Source organism: Mirounga angustirostris, unplaced genomic scaffold (assembly GCF_029215605.1).
Source record: "Mirounga angustirostris isolate CCGP_5_RB_7025 unplaced genomic scaffold, mMirAng1.0.hap1 SCAF_12, whole genome shotgun sequence".
Taxonomy (NCBI): Eukaryota; Metazoa; Chordata; class Mammalia; order Carnivora; family Phocidae; genus Mirounga; species Mirounga angustirostris.
The window spans coordinates 85,355,029-85,372,485 of NW_026991720.1; the positions used below are offsets into that span (position 1 = coordinate 85,355,029).

Consider the following 17,457-nt stretch of genomic DNA (forward strand, 5'->3'; position numbering starts at 1 on the left):
AAAAGACATAGAGAGTCAGACAAAAACACAGCGACAGAGGAATGTGATCGAAATGATAAATCAAGACAAAACCCCAGAAAAAGAGAACAAATGCCAATATACAATCTACCTGATAAAGAGTTCAAAGTAATGGTCATAAAGATGTTCACTGAACTAGAGAGAAGAATGGATGAACTCAGTGAGAACTTCAACAAATGGATAAAAAAAAAAAAAAAGAACAAGTCAGAACTGAAAAATATAGTAACTCAAAAATACACTAGAGGGTCAACAGCAGTTTAAAGAATGTAGAAGAACAGACCAATGATCTGGAAGACAGGGTCACAGAAAGCAACCAAGTGAACACCAAAAAGAGAAAAGTGACACCATCAAGTATAATAACATTCTCCCAGAGAAAATAGCAAGAGGCAGAAAATTTATTTGAAGAAATAATACCTGAAAACTGCCCGAACCTGGGGGAAAAAAACAGACATCCAGGTCCATGAGGCATAGAGAACCCCAAACAAGATGAAAGACACATACAATTAAAATGCCAAAAATTAAATACAGAGAATCTTAAAAGCAGCAAGAGAAAAGCAAACAGTTACATACAAGGGAAAGCCCATATGGCTATCAGCCTATCAGCTTATTTTTCAGAAACTTTGCAGACCAGAAGGGAGTGGCAACATATATTCAAAGAGCTGAAAGAAAAAAAACCCTACAACTAAGAATACTGTACCCAGCAAGGTTATCATTCAGAATGGAAAGAGAGAATAGAGAGTTTACAAGACGAACAAATTGAAGGAGTTCATCACCACTAAACCGGCCTTACAAGAAATGTTAAAGGGAATTCTTTAAGTGGAAAGAGAAGGCTGTAACTAGAAGAAAATTGTGAAAGGAAAACTTCACTGGTAAAAGCAAACACATAGTAAAGGTAGTATATCAATTAGTTATAAAGCTAGTATGACAGTTAAAAGACAAAAGTAGTAAAATCAATTACATCTATAAAAATGAGTCAAGGGACATACAAAATAAGATGTAAAATATGATGTGACATACATAAAATGTGGAAGGGAGTAAAAAAAACAGCGCTTTTAGAATGTGTTCAGACTTAAGTGAAATCAACTTAATAAGACTGCTAGATACACAGAATGTTATTCATAAGCTTCCTGGTAACCACCAAACAAAAACCTGTAATATAAAGAGAGAGAGAGAGAAAGAGAGAATGGAATCCAAGCATAATTAATGAAAATCATTAAACCACAAGGAAAGAGAGCAAGAGGGGAAAAGAACAGGAAACTACAAAATCAACCAGCAAACAATTAACAAAATGGCAGTAGGTACATACCTATCAATGTCTTTAAATGTAAATGGTCTGCATGCTCCAATCAAAAGACAGGGTGACAGAATGGATTAAGGAAAAAAAAAAAAAAACAAAGGGTGCATGGGTGGCTCAGTTGGTTAAACATCTGCCTTCGGCTCAGGTCATGATCCCAGGGTCCTGGGATTGAGTCCCACATCAGACTCCCTGCTTAGCAGGGAGTCTGCTTCTCCCTCTGCCCCTCCCCCACTCATGCTCACTTGTGCGCTCTTTTCCAAATAAAATCTTTAAAAAACAAAAACAAGCCCCACCGATCTGCTGCCTACAAGAGACTCACGCAGACACATACAGACTGGAAGTGAGGGGATGGAAAAAGAATTTCCATGCAAAGGGAAGTGAGGGGGTGTGGAACTGGGGTACAATGTTTCTATCAGTCAAAATAGAATTTAAAACAAAGACTGTAGCAAGAGACAGAGGGCAATTACATAATAATAAGGGGTTCAATCCCACAAGATGCTATAACAACTATAAATATTTATGCACCCAACACAAGAACACCTGAATATATAAAACAAATATTAATGGATGTAAAGTGAGAAACTGACAGTAACACACTAATACTAAAGGACTTTAACACCAACTAATATCAATGGATAGATCCTCTGGAAAGAAAATAAGGAGGGGCGCTGGGTGGCTCAGTCGTTAAGTGGCTGCCTTCGGCTCAGGTCATGATCCCAGGGTCCTGGGATCGAGCCCCGCATAGGGCTCCCTGCTCCGAGGGAAGCCTGCTTCTCCCTCTCCCTCTCCCACTCCCACTGCTTGTGTTCCTGCTCTCGCTATCTCTGTCTCTGTCAAATAAATAAATAAAATCTTAAAAAAAAGAAAATAAATAAGGAAACAGCAGCTCTGATGACACGAGAAAGATCAGAGCAGAAATAAATGAAAATAGACACTTAAAAAATAAAAGATCAATGAAACAAAGTTTGTTCTTAAAAAAAAAAAAAAAAAAGGCAAAACTGACAAATCTTTAGCCAGAATCATTAACAAAAAAAGACGTCTCAAATAAAACCAAAAATGAAAGAGAAGTTAAAACAGACAACACAGAAATACAAAGGATAAGAGACTACTACAAAAAATTACATCCAACATATTGGACGACCTAGAAGAAATGGATATATTCCTAGATACATACAATCTTCCAAGACTAAATCAATTGGGACTACATCCAACTAAAAGGCTTTTGCATAGCAAAAGTAAACCACCAACAAAACAAAAAGGCAACCTACTGAATAGAAGATCTTTGCAAATGATATACCTGATAAGGGATTAACATCCAAAATACATAAAGAATCCATACAACCCAACAGCAAAAACCTAATAATCCAATTTAAAAATGCACAGAGGACCTGAATAGACATTTTCCAAGAAAACATACAGATGACCAACAGGCACATGAAAATATAGATACTCAACATCACTCATCATCAGGGAAATGCAAATCAAAACCACAGTAAGATATCATCTCCCACCAGTCAGAATGGCTAGGCTAAAAAAGACAATAACAAGTTTTGGTAAGGATGTGGAGAAAAGGTAACTCTCATGCACTGCTGGTAGGATTGTAAATTGGTGCAACCATTATGGAAAACAGTATGGAGGTTCCCTAAAAAATTAAAAATAGAAATACCATATGACCCAATAATTCTACTTCTGGGTATTTATCTGAAGAAAATGAAAACACTAATTTAAAAAGATATTATGCACACCTATATTTACCGCAGTATTGTCACTGACCCTTGAAAAATGTGAAGGTTAGGGCGACTGACCCCTGCACAGTCAAAAACCCCTGTATTATTTTTGACATCCCCAAAATTTAATTATTAATAGCCTACTGTTGAGCAGAAGCCTTACTGATAACATAAATAGTCGATTAACACATACATTGTATGCTATCTGTATTCAAAGCTAAACTATATTTACAATAGGCAAGATACGGAAGCAACCTAAGTGTCCATCAACAGGTGAATGGTTAATTTCATTTTGAAGGATGTTTGCTGGTTTCTGTTTTGAGAGTTGCATTTAATACCTGCTAAGACTCATCCTGATCTCAGCTTTTTGAGCCAATAATCAGAGGACGTGATTTCAAAAAATAACACAAGAAGGGTTTTCAAGTAGATTCTGCATATGCTTCTGTTTGTTCTATGCTGCAAATAATAATATTGTTACTTGGCAATGTTTTGATGGCTTTGTTCTCAGGTCATATGCCTTTTTCTCTTGCAAAGACAAGATTGTTACTAGCACCGTGAAATAAGTTGGACAGAGAAAGACAAATACCATATGATTTCACCCATATGTAGAATCTAAAAAACAAGACACGTGAACAAACAAGTAAACTTAAGAAGAAACAGACTCATACATACAGAGAACAAATCAGAGGTTGCCAGAGAGGAGGTGTGGAGGGGAATGGTGAAATGGATGAAGGGAATTGAGAGGTACAAACTTCTAGTTGTAAAATAAATTAAGTCATGGGGGGGCACCTCGGTGGCTCAGTCGGTTGAGGGTCCAACTCCTGATTTTGGCTCAGGTCCTGATCTCAGGGTGATGGGATCGAGCCCCGTATCAGGCTCCAGACTGGGTGATATGGAGCCTGCTTGAGATTCTCTCCCTACGCCCCTCCCCCCAAAAATAAAATAAATTAAATTAAGTCATGGAAATGAAAAGTATAGCATAGTGAATATAGTCAATAATATTGTAATAACTTTGTGTGGTGACAGTGGGTAACTACACTTATCATGGTGAGAACTGAGTAAAGAATATAACTGTCAGATCACTATGTTATACACCTCAGACTAATATTATATGTCAACTATACTTCAATTTAATAAATCTCCTGCTGGGGCACCTGGGTGGCGTAATCTGTTGACCATCTGACTCTTGGTTTCGGCTCGAGTCATGATCTCATAGGTCATGAGATCGAGCCCCTGTTTGGGCTCCACACTCAGCATGGCGTCTGCTTGAGCTTCTCTCCCCCTCTCCCTCTGCTCCTCCCCCACACTCTCTCTAAAATGAATAAATGTTTAAAAAAAGTAAAAATTTTAAAAATTAAAAATCTCCTGCCTTTAAAAAAAAAAAACTTACACTTCATTAAAAAATGCAGCTCTCACCCCCTAATTTCCTTCTCTGCTTTATTATTCTTCAAAGCACTAGTCATGTTTTAATATACCATATAATTTACCCATCTGTTTACGGTTTCTCTCTTCCGCTAAACCTAAGGTCTAAGAATGTCTGGGTGTCTTTCTGCTGTGTTGATGGTTCTAGCTCTATCACCTGAACTGTGTGCCTCGCCCACAGCAGGTGCTCAATAAATACTCACTAAATGAATGAATGAGTGAATGAATGAGTTACTGGAAGGGCCTGAGAGGGTCCACGAACTCGATGAAATTATAGTAAAGGGCCCACAGCTTCCATGAGATTTCAAAAGGGGTCAGGATTGAAAAGAGTTTCAGAACCACTAACCTGGCAAGTTCTCAGAGATTCAACCCAATTTCTAGATTATCTCCAAATCCTTAGAATGCACAGATGTATTTCTGCCTTCATGTGATCACTGATTTCCCACGTGAAATAAAACAAAACTAAAGTTACCATTGTTTACTTCTGCAGTTTTAGAACCTGTGGCTCAGAAAACCGAAGAAGGGCGCTTGGGTGGCTCCATCAGTTCAGTGTCTGACTCTTGATTTCGGCTCAGGTCATGATCTCAGGGTCATGAGATTGAGCCTCATGTTGGGCCTGTACTCAGTGCCGAGTCTCCTTGGGATTCTTTCTCTCCCTCTGCCCCGCCCCCAACTCGTGCACACGTGCATTCTAAATAAATAAATAAATACTTAAAAAAAAAAAAAAAAGGGAAGAAATATACCCCAAAGAGGTAGACTATCCATCTTGGCCTCCAGCCCTACCCCTCCTCTTCACAGCTACGTTCCATGTTGCTCTTCATATGGGTTCTCCAGAAGGAGAAAACAAGTGTGTGTGGGGGGTTCTTGTTCCTCCCATTCTCAAAACTGAAACATGTAGTAAGGTTTTATCTATTAATGCCCTGCCTCATTCTAATAAGGTGTTGGAAAAGTATTATTTACATTAATCAATTTGTTAACTACGATTAATACTGTGAACATTCCTTAGCATCAAAGTGAAAACATCAGGGTCTTTTTTTTTTGTTAATCCCATATCCTTTAAAAAAAAAGGAAAAGAAACATTTACCAAGGTGAAAGATCTACCACCATCACCCCACCCCCCATTCCCCAACCACCTCCACCCCTGTTGCCCTTCCCACCACAGATCAAGCCGTCAAGGATGCCCCACTCTTTTCATCCCATCCCCCACTTCCAACATCAAGTTCCATCTCTCCCCACTCCCCACAAAGCCTGGCAGGACAGGGGAGACAGGTGGCGGAGAGGGGCAAGAAATTAAGAAAGGTGGAGGAAGAGGGGGAAAAAAGGCTCTTGCTATTCATTGTTACCTACCCCCTGGCAAATATAATTACACTGCTCCAATAAACTGTATGCCAAATGTTAGTAAGTTTGATCCTAGGTAAAACTCACATATTTAAAGGTCAGTGACCTACTGCCAATTTTTTTAAATCTTTTTTTTTTTTAAGATTTTTTTTTTTTTTTTAATTTATTTGCGAGAAGAGAGAATGAGAGACAGAGAGCATGAGAGGGAGGAGGGTCAGAGGGAGAAGCAGACTCCCTGCCGAGCAGGGAGCCCGATGCGGGACTCGATCCCCGGACTCCAGGATCATGACCTGAGCCGAAGGCAGTCGCTTAACCAACTGAGCCACCCAGGCGCCCAACCTACTGCCAATTTTTAAAGGTCTGGAAAGGTTATCTGAAGACCTTTTTTTTTTTTTTTTTACAGCTTTAGCAGCTTTATCCAAGGATGCGGGGGAAAAAAAAGCCAAACACTCTGGGCAATGCCTTAACCTTCATAATTCATATTCCAAACACACATCAGGTTCCTACTTTACGGTATTATGTCCTGCACTTGCAGGACATGACCTTGTTCATGCCATCACCCACCTGAAAACCACTGCCAAAACACTTTTCATCTTCTAGGCCCCGCTCAAGTATCATACCACCTCCTCTGGGAAGCCATCTCCAGCCCCACCAGCTAGAATCAATTGCTTCCTTTCCCATACTTCTACAACAATGCTCTATTCCAACCTCTAGTTGCCACCAGATCAGAACTGGTTATTCATATATGTACTTTGTTGCTCAAATATGAACTCGAGGGCACTACATTCAATTTTCTCCCCAGAACCTAGCCCTAGACCTTATCATATAAAAGGGGCTCAAATAACTAACTTGAGTGTCAAAATACAATTCACAGAAAAATTAATAATAAGAGTAAATATGCAGGCCCCCCCCCCCCAAGAAAACCAAATGCTACCTCCTTGGAACCTGGAACACTGCTGTGATCTTTTTCCATTATCAGCCATCTGAGAACATTTGGAATGGACAGATTTTTCCAAGTTGGCCATGGGTTGACAAATCTGCCATCCTTTCCTTTCTTTGATTTAGTTACATCTTCCTCTAGTCTGTAATCCAGTTTGAAACTTTTCCTGGAAAGCCTAGAAGAATCACTTCCTACAGAGCTCCGGGCTGAATTCTGGCGTTTTCTTACTGCTTCTTTAGGATATTGGCTGCTTGTCATCAGGGACTGGCTGCTTTCATTTTCATCCATGTCCTTTGCAGAACTAAAAAAAACAGAAGGGGGGAAAAATACTTTAACATAAAGGCATTAAAACTTATTACACAGCGTCCACAGTATTATTTCTTAGCCAGTAGAAATTTCCTCAAACTTATAAAAACAGTATGTCTCTATCAGCTCAAGCTTTCTTCCTGCAAAATACAATTTCTGAATCCAGTATTATTCCTTGCTAAATAGAGAAGATGTTTGCTTTACCTATTCCTGCCAAAGCTTTTAAATATTCCTTATCTGCTGTAATCCAAAGCAATGTCCATCTACCAGGCAGCATTTAAACATAGGAAATTTTCCATTTCAATGATATCTTGTACAATTAAAGCACCTTTCTGAATCTGTAATATTTTCATACAATTTTAAAAATATTATTGTTAAAAGCACACAGTGAGAAGGACTGCTTTAGTTCCTTGAGGATTACTCAGTACTCCCAGTGATTTACATATAACTCCACTAGGCCTAGCCATTTTTACTTTGAAGATAATCTGTTCCCAATTCCCCTAAAAAACACACTGAGTTCAGATCCCAGGGAAGGAGACAACAACATTAATGGAGAGACATTTCGATAATGTATTTAAGTGTTTAACCATGCCAATTTGAATTAACTCAGATTTATAACTGCCAAGACAGTGCAGTGACCTTGGTTAAGTTTCCTACCCTCTCTGGGCCTCGATTTCCTCATCTGTAAAATGGAGATAACAAAAGCACCTGTCTCTGAGGCTTACTGAGAGGTTTTCAAAAGCTAATACAAATAAAGCACTTAGAAACACGCATGTAACATGTATATAGGGCGCCTGGGTGGCTCAGTTGGTTAAGCGACTGCCTTCGGCTCAGGTCATGATCCTGGAGTCCTGGGATCGAGTCCCGCAGCGGGCTCCCTGCTCGGCAGGGAGTCTGCTTCTCCCTCTGACCTCCCCTCTCTCATGCTCTCTCTCTCTCAAATAAATAAAATATTTAAAAAAATTTTTAAAAGAAACATGCATGTAACATGTATGTAACAAATATAACACATACACACAAGGTAAGAGCTCAACAAATGTTAGCTGTTGCTGTTGACCTTATTACCACCACCACTTAACTCAAGGAACCCAAATCCTTCATTTTGAGCTATGTAGGTACTCCAGACACTTAAAAGTGATAACGTATTAAGAATATGCATTTATCCAGGGGCAAAGAGGGGGCTCTCAGTTGAGCATCCAACTCTTGATTTTGGCTCAGGTCATGATCTCAGGGTCAGGCTCCGTGCTCAGCAGGGAATCTGCTTGAGATTCTCTCTCCCTCCCTCTCTGCCCTTCCCCCTGCTCAAGCTCTCTCTAATAAATAAATCTTTCCCCCCAAAAAGAATATGCATTAATCTGCCATGAATTTCATTTCTTTCCTAGTCTATTAAACATTTGCTTTCTGTCCAGTTTAAATACAGTGCACACACAAAATATACTTCATAACCCTAACAAAATAAACACAACAGAAAGCCAAATATTTTTATGGCCGCAATGACGTTTACCATAGAAATACCGTCCAGGAGGGCAAGGGAAAGAACGCAAAGGCTAGGATGAACACGTACAATGAACTAAAACTATTTTTCCAAACCGTCTACAGTAAAATAGTCTATGGTCTAGGGAATGATCAGTGTTAAGAAAGCACAGGTGGCAAAAGCTAAAGCACACACTGTTGCTGGTCAGCCACCATGGATTGCGGAAGAGCCTAATGGCTAAGAGAGCCTAACAAGCTTTCTATCTTAGGCAAATAACCACCTTTCTAGCCCTCAATTGTCTCATCTGTAAAACACCTACTTATCTCATGGGGATTCAAAGGATCAAATGACATAACGCCCATAAAGGGGTTGCCACTCACCAAATGCTAATTCTTTTTTCCCCTAAATCCTACCACATGGCCATATATCTCAATTCTTTAAATTCCATCAGAAAGCAAAGAATCTGGGTGAGTTATCTCAGTTCTCAAAGAACTGCTCTATAATTCCCTGGGTTACAACTGAGTTCAGGCCCAGGACTTTACAAAGGGCAAGAACAAAGACCAACCATTCAAACCCCACTTCATTTAACGGATGTAAATGCACCAAATTGAGAGACTTTATTTCCTGACAGTAATATGTCTAACAGATGGCAGAGCTGACCTGATGCTACCAACCCCTTGTGATGATAAATAGCTTATGAGATATGTACATGGGCCTATTTATATAGACACATACACCTATATGTACATATACACACATATACATATAAATACATACATAATATTCCTACCAACTATGTAATATATTTTTGGCTCACTGAAACAATCAGAGGATAAGGAGGAAGGAGAAATGGGCCCTCTGATTCAAAAACCACAAAAGCAAAGTCAAAATAGAGTTTTGATTAATGTATTGTATCACACTGATTGATCTGCAGATGTTGAACAAGAACCATATGATCCTCTCAATAGATGCAGAAAAAGCATTTGACAAAGTACAGCATCTTTTCTTGATCAAAACTCTTCAGAGTGTAGGGATAGAGGGTACATACCTCAATATCATAAAAGCCACATATGAAAAACCCACAGCGAATATTCTCAATGGGGACAAACTGAGAGCTTTCCCCCTAAGGTCAGGGACACGGCAGGGATGTCCACTATTACCACTGCTACTCAACATAGTACTAGAAGTCCTAGCCACAGCAATCAGACAACAAAAAGAAATAAAAGGCATCCGAATCGGCAAAGAAGAAGTCAAACTCTCACTCTTTGCACATGATATGATACTTTATGTGGAAAACCCAAAAGACTCCACCCCAAAACTGCTAGAACTCATACAGGAATTCAGTAAAGTGGCAGGATATAAAATCAATGCGCAGAAATCAGTGGCATTCCTACACACCAACAACAGACAGAAAAAAGAGAAATTAAGTAGTCGATCCCATTTACAATTGCACCCAAAGCCATAAGATACCTAGGAATAAATCTAACCAAAGAGGCAAAGAATCTGTACTCAGAAAACTATAAAATACTCATGAAAGAAATTGAGGAAGACACAAAGAAATGGAAAAATGTTCCATGCTTGGATTGGAAGAACAATATTTGTTCTTCCAATGCTACCTAGAGCAATCTACACGTTTAATGCAATCCCTATCAAAATACCATCCACTTTTTTCAAAGAAATGGAACAAATAATCCTAAAATTTGTATGGAACCAGAAAAGACCCTGAATAGCCAGAGGAATGTTGAAAAAGAAAACCAAAGCTGGTGGCATCTCAATTCCAGACTTCAAGCTCTATTACAAAGCTGTCATCATCAAGACAGTATGGTAATGGCACAAACAGACACATAGATCAATGGAACAGAATAGAGAGCCCAGAAATGGACCCTCAACTCTATGGTCAAGTAATCTTCGACAAAGCAGGAAAGAATGCCCAATGGAAAAAAGACACTCTCTTCAACAAATGGTGTTGGGAAAATTGGACAGCCACATGCAGAAGAATGAAACTGTACCATTTCCTTACACCACACACAAAAATAGACTCAAAATGGTTGAAAGACCTAAATCTGAGACAGAAGTCCATCAAAATCCTAGAGGAGAACACAGGCAGCAACCTCTTCAACCTCAGCCGCAGCAACTTCTTCCTAGAAACATCGCCAAAGGCAAGGGAAGCAAGGGCAAAAATGAACTATTGGGACTTCATCAAGATAAAAAGCTTTTGCACAGCGGAAGAAACAGACAACCGACAGAATGGGAGAAGATATTTGCAAATGACATATCAGATAAAGGGCTAGTATCCAAAATCTATAAAGAACTTACCAAACTCAACACCCAAAGAACAAATGATCCAAACAAGAAATGGGCAGAAGACATGAACAGACATTTTTCCAAAGAAGACATCCAAATGGCCAACAGACACATGAAAAAGTGCTCAACACTGCTCGGCATCAGGGAAATCCAAATCAAAACCTCAATGAGAGACCACCTCACACCAGTCAGAATGGCTAAAATTAACAAGTCAGGAAACGACAGATGTTGGCGGGGATGCAGAGAAAGGGGAACCCTCCTACACTGTTGGTGGGAATGCAAGCTGGTGCAGCCACTCTGGAAAATAGTAGGGAGGTTCCTCAAAAAGTTGAAAATAGAGCTGCCCTACGACCCAGAAATTGCACTACTGGGTGTTTACCCCAAAGATACAAATGTAGGGATCCGAAGGGGTATGTGCAGCCCAATGTTTATAGCAGCAATGTCCACAATAGCCAAACTATGGAAAGAGCCAAGATGTCCATCGACAGATGAATGGATAAAGAAGAAGTGGTATATATATACAATGGAATATTATGCAGCCATCAAAAGGAATGAAATCTTGCCACTTGCAACAACGTGGATGGAACTGGAGGGTATTATGCTGAGCGAAATAAGTCAAACAGAGAAAGATATGTATCATATGATCTCACTGATATGAGGAATTCTTAATCTCAGGGAACAAACTGAGGGTTGCTGGAGTGGTGGGGTGGCTGGGTGACAGACACTGAGAAGGGTATGTGCTATGGTGAGCACTGTGAATTGTGTGAGACTGTTGAATCGCAGACCTGTACCTCTGAAACAAATAATACATTATATGTTAAAAAAAAAAAAAAAGAATATAGTAGGAAGGGAGAAATGAAGCAGGGTAAATCAGTGGGGGAGATGAACCATGAGAGACTATGGACTCTGAGAAACAAACAGAGGGTTCTAGAGGGGAGGGGCGTAGGAGGATGGGTTAGCCTGGTGATGGGTATTAAAGAGGGCACATACTGAATGGAGCACTGGGTGTTATACGCAAACAATGAATCATGGAACACTACATCAAAAACTAATGACATAATGTATGGTGATTAACATAATTAAAAAAATAGAGTTGTGAGACAACATAGAGTGGTCCGATGCGGCTGGAATATAAGAAGTAAGGAAGGCTTGTAACAGCCAACAGCAAACGCATGAAGGCTGGGATCCGAGTTGGGGCCCGGCCTGAGACTTTAAGGAGGTCTGGCTACCCTGTAAGCAATGAAGAAAAAAATGAAGGAGCTAAAAAGGAAACAACTCTGGTAGTAGGATAAAAATGAAAGGGTGTGGCTAAACACTGGAGCCAGGCAGATAAATTTGCGAATAGGAAATAGGCAGCCCAGAACATCCAGTAATAGTGAAACACTCTGCTCCCTGTTTCACAAATTCCATTTAAATTTCTGCTCCTAGCAACATTTCAAGGTAGGTATCATAATGCCCTTTTTTTTTTTTAAGATGTTATTTATTTGACAGAGAGAAAACACATAAGTAGAGGGAGAGACAGAGGGAGAGAAGCAGACTCCCCGCTGAGTAGGGAGCCCCACGCAGGGCTCGATCCCAGGACCCCAGGATCATGACCTGAGCCGAAGGCAGACACTCAACCAAAGGAGCCACCTAGGCATCCCTAATGCCCATTTCTAATTGAAATACTAAGAGGTAGATAGCAGTCCAGTCAAAAGATGAGGAGGCAGTGACAGAAGAGAAAACAAAGAATAAATCCAAGAAACCAGAAGGTGAATCAGGAAGACCTGAGTCTGTGGATGGTGGCACACTTTGGCTGTTTGTAGGGCAGGATGGGGGATGCATCGGTAGACAAGTGGCAGGAGTCAGAAATGACAGCACCGATGACCAAGCCAAGGAATTAGGGGAAAGCAAGTGTTTGGAGGGTGGAAGAGAAGGTGGCTTTCTGACCCAGTGAGCTTGAGACAGGGTGTGAGACAACAGGGAGGAATCCAAGCAGAAGTGCTCATGGACACCCATGGACATGATGACCCTGGAACCCAGGTTGTGTTGGGGGTGATACAAGTGAAAGTAAGAAAACAGAGAGGTTTCCAGGGACCCGGGAGTAGAAGGAGTGAAAAATGGGTTCAGTGATCTGCTTTATCCTTGAAAAATAAACGGTCTCTGCATGCTTTTCCCATTTTCTTTCCTCCCGTCCACTCAGGCTCTCACCCCAATCCATCCATGGAAACCGTTCTCCAGCAAAGAGTCATCCTCTCTTAACATGCCCTTCACCCCAATGCACACCAAATCCAGTCTTCAGGAATGATCTTTTAAAGGCAGATCTGATAAAACCAACGAAAAGGAAAAACCTCCAGAAGGTTCCCTTGGTTCTCAGAATGAGGGCAAAAGTCAGTAAGAAGATGGTCCATGAGGGTGTTTCTGGCCCTGCCCACACTCTGCTCTGCTACAAACACAGGGCCTTCATCTACTTCCTCAAATGCACCACGCTCCCACCTCACGGCCACCTCTTCCATCATAGGGCCTTTGCACATGATTTTTAATTAATTTTTTTTAAAGATTTTTATTTATTTATTTGACAGAGAGAGAGATAGCGAGAGGAGGAACACAAGCAGGGGGAGTGGGAGAGGGAGAAGCAGGCCTCCTGCCGAGCAGGGAGCCCGATGTGGGACTCAATCCCAGGACCCTGGGATCATGACCTGAGCCGAAGGCAGACGCCCAACGACTGAGCCACCCAGGCGCCCTGCACATGATTTTTAAAATATCCTTCAATACCTGGACATATATTCACAGGATTATATATGACCACGAAAGTGTTCAAGCAACACAAAATGTTGGCACTAGGCACTGTTAGTGTGAAATGATCTGGAAACAAACAGAAGGACATGAAAACCTGAATTGTAACAATCTGGACTTGTTCTCTTGGAGGAAAAGTACTGGCAGTCCACTCGGTGAACATGCAAAGTGACAAGCTCTACCAACAGGTGCTCCAGTGACAAAGTGAGCCTCGGCAGGTGGAGACACAGGAGCCTGGGTCACATGAAAAGGGTCCTCATCAACTATCAGTGTTCTGGCCGCTCTGGAGGGCACAACAACAATCTCACAAGGGTCATGTTCAAGCACCAAAGATAAAATGATGGGAAGAACAAGGACTCAAGAAGAGTGGGTTCTGTATATGTAACTCGTTTTCAGCTTTGGAAATTCAGACAAACCCCGTAACATAGCCAGGCTGGAGTTTCCTTAATTAAATGTAGCAAATCTCCTTATTTCTGGTTATAGATCTCTCTCCAAATTTAACGAGTAAAAATTCAGCCTTGATCTCAGGCCAACAGTAAGCGAAAGGAGATGTGCATACTGCTGAGTACATATACATGGTAAACAACCTGTGTTTTAAAAGTGAGTCCAAAACTTGATGAAGATCTTTACGTCACGCTGATTTTCATCCAATTTAAGGCACCATGAATGGTGCACACGGTTCTTTTATGTGCCACTAAGACTGTAAAAATATTATCAATGATAAGATCACCCATTATATGACATAACCTGGAATCAGTGGTGTTCAAATGTGCATAAAACGCCTGTCTTGACACTGATGAAATACACCAGTTTTTATATGGAGATAGAGATTTTGGAAAAGGAGCAAAAACATTAGCCTTGGTAATTAAATATAATCAGAACCGCAATTAATGTGTTGACCCTTCTTTCTTATGTGAACAACAGCTAAATTTGGACTAAAAAGCTAGACTTAGACTCCAGAAGCAGATTTAAACAAAGCCCTATGACAACTAATATAAAATATAAATGCTCTTTGTTTAAAGAACAATTTGTTACACAGAGGACAACATAAATTCCATCTAGTAATTATCAACTACATTCTCCACATTTCTTTGAAGATTAATTGCCTACTTACTAGGAGAAGGACTTACCCCAACGTCTCTACCCAAAGAGAGATCTGAGCTGTGACATTTGGTGAAGACAAGTCTGCCAAGTACAAATATTTTATTTCAATAACTGCACACATGGGTAAAACACTTTCAAAAACCAAGCCCTCTCTATTTCAAAAGCAAATGTTTTATCCTTTCTTTCTTTGACATTTAAGATTTGCCCGCTGCCTAGAATTGAATGCATTGCTTTATCATTTAGAAACTTAAAGAAACAAATTACATTAGTACAATGTATGTTTGGGATTTCAGCGTGCTTATAAACCATGACATTGCAAATCATTATTCCTGGAGGTGACATTTAATAAATACTAATTGGGTGACTATCCATTACATACCAACAAAGATGCTGACTTGAAATATGGAAAACATTCAGAACTCTATTTTCAGATATCTAAAATAACACGAAATTCACCATTTTATATTTGCAGTCCTAGCTGTAGTGAAAAGGGTCCTTTTAATATAATGCTAGCTAACATAGCCAATGAAACTATTTCAATAGTTTCCCCGAAGACTGGTGTTAGTGTCCACATGCATTCAGGAGTCTGGTAGGGAGGGGAGATATGTCCCAGCGTGGGAAGTACACTGGCTAATGGAAGGAAGAATGTTCTGTGAGAGGTATGTACACCCCATACATCAACAAAGAAAGTACCGCGTTGTTAGCAGTGCATTTCATTTTTTTTTTTTTTTACTCACTTTGTTGACTTAACAACCAGTTTCACTAAAAAGTTAAGGGGAAACAAATAGCTTAATATACAAGACCTGGGAGCATACTAAAAATGAGTTATGACAACCTTTACTAATAGCTTTTGAGTCAAAAATATTTTAGAATACATATGTGTATACATATATACATAAAATATGATATATGTGTATATATGATAGAAATCTATTTATCACAGCAAACAATTAACCTTTATAAAAGTGAAAAGAACATTAGTGGGGCCTGTAGAAGACAGGACTCCAGCTTTACCACTAACTAGAGAGAGATCATCGTGGGGAAAGTAACTTAACCTGTCTCGACCTGGCCTTACTCATCTGTGAAATAAAGATAACAACCAAATGCCTCCCTGAAGGACTGTAACGAGGAGCAATGACATCATAGGCTAGTATCCCCAAGCACTATCCAAATGCAAATTGTGACTACTACTATTACTGATGTTCAATAAAAATATAAAGAACATGATAACTAGAACCTTTTGATCTAATTGAGCTGTTTCAAGTGAAAGAGAACACTCTAGAATTCCAGATAGACTTAAAAACAGATTGCTGTTCGGGCGCCTGGGTGGCTCAGTTGGTTGAGCAACTGCCTTCGGCTCAGGTCATGATCCTGGAGTCCAGGGATCGAGTCCCGCATCCGGCTCCCTGCTCGGCGGGGGCTCTGCTTCTCCCTCTGACCCTCTTCCCTCTCGTGCTCTCTGTCTCTCATTCTCGCTCTCTCAAATAAATAAATAAAATCTTTAAAAAAAAAAAAACAGATTGCTGTTCTTTCCTTAAAAATGTTATGTTTAAAAAAAAGTATTTTTAGGGGTGCCTGGGTGGCTCAGTTGTTAAGCGTCTGCCTTCGGCTCAGGTCATGATCCCAGGGTCCTGGGATCCAGTCCCACATCGGGCTCCCTGCTCCATGGGAAGCCTGCTTCTCCCTCTCCTACTCCCCCTGCTTGTGTTCCCTCTCTCACTGTCTCTCTCTCTCTGTCATAATAAATAAATAAAAATATTTTTTAAAAAAGTATTTTTATAAAAAGTCTAAGTTTCCTGATCCTTTATAAAAATCAAAGTATTTTCTTGTGTTAAAAAAAAACTTTAATTTTGCCTTATAAAGTGTTCATTGGATTAGAGACAGAAAAATTACTTCAACAAATGATAAAGTTAATTCGCTTATCAGGACCCACAGAACAGAAACTGCCCTTGTGGCTTGGCCCACAAATCTTAAACCCAAGTCAGCCTGCACTCATGGGAAACCCTTGTCAAGGAATCCTATCACAGTCCTCCAATTCAGCTTAGCGAGCTTACCTTACCCTAAAAACAGGCCTGCTAGCCCTATACGAAAATGCCCAACCTCTTACCCAATCATGCCCTGTTTCCACATTGCCTCTTCTAGGCGCTATAAAACGGACTCTTGCAAAAAAATTCCGCAGGAAGACTGTTCTACTGCTTCTGAAGCACCGTACTCCCGAGACCCCAAGCATTTTTTTCCCTTAAATAAGGACATGGAATTTTTTTTTTTTAAAGATTTTATCCATTTATCTGAGAGAGCACATGTGCGCACATGGGCACAAGTGGGGGGAAGTAGAAGGAGAAGGAGACTCCCCGCCAAGCAGGGAGTCCAACGCAGGGTGACAGGGGGCTTGATCTCAGGACCCTGGGATCATGCCCGAGTAAAATGCAGACGCTTAACAGACTGAGCCACCCAGGCGCCCCAGGACATGGAATTTGTTACTAAACTGTGTTGTGTCATCTGACACAAGTAATTCACAGAGAAATGTTACCTTACCAAAAGCACTGAAGACTCAGAATAGACAGTTTTGAGAAGAGTGAGTGCAGAACTCAACCTGACTCTCCAGGATACAAACTAGAGAACATGTTTTCTTTTCCAAAACTAGTCAAGGACAACAAATGTTCTTCATTACAGAACACCAAATATTCTTTGCTATTTGGCAAAATTCAATATATTGAACTAAAAAGTCATTTCACAGGCTATTAAAAGATTT

At 40.2% G+C, this 17,457-nt stretch overlaps 1 protein-coding gene across 4 annotated transcripts in view; it reads right to left on the minus strand.

Moving 5' to 3' along the window:
• The window catches only part of NAPEPLD (N-acyl phosphatidylethanolamine phospholipase D), a 54,919-nt gene that overhangs the window by 26,666 nt on the left and 10,796 nt on the right, over nt 1–17,457 (minus strand). For all 4 annotated transcript variants that reach the window (XM_045864841.3, XM_045864840.3, XM_045864838.3 and 1 more), the window contains exon 2: nt 6,737–7,043. In XM_045864841.3, coding sequence (XP_045720797.2) covers nt 6,737–7,043 — 307 coding nt within the window. The remainder of the gene's footprint in view (nt 1–6,736; nt 7,044–17,457) is intronic.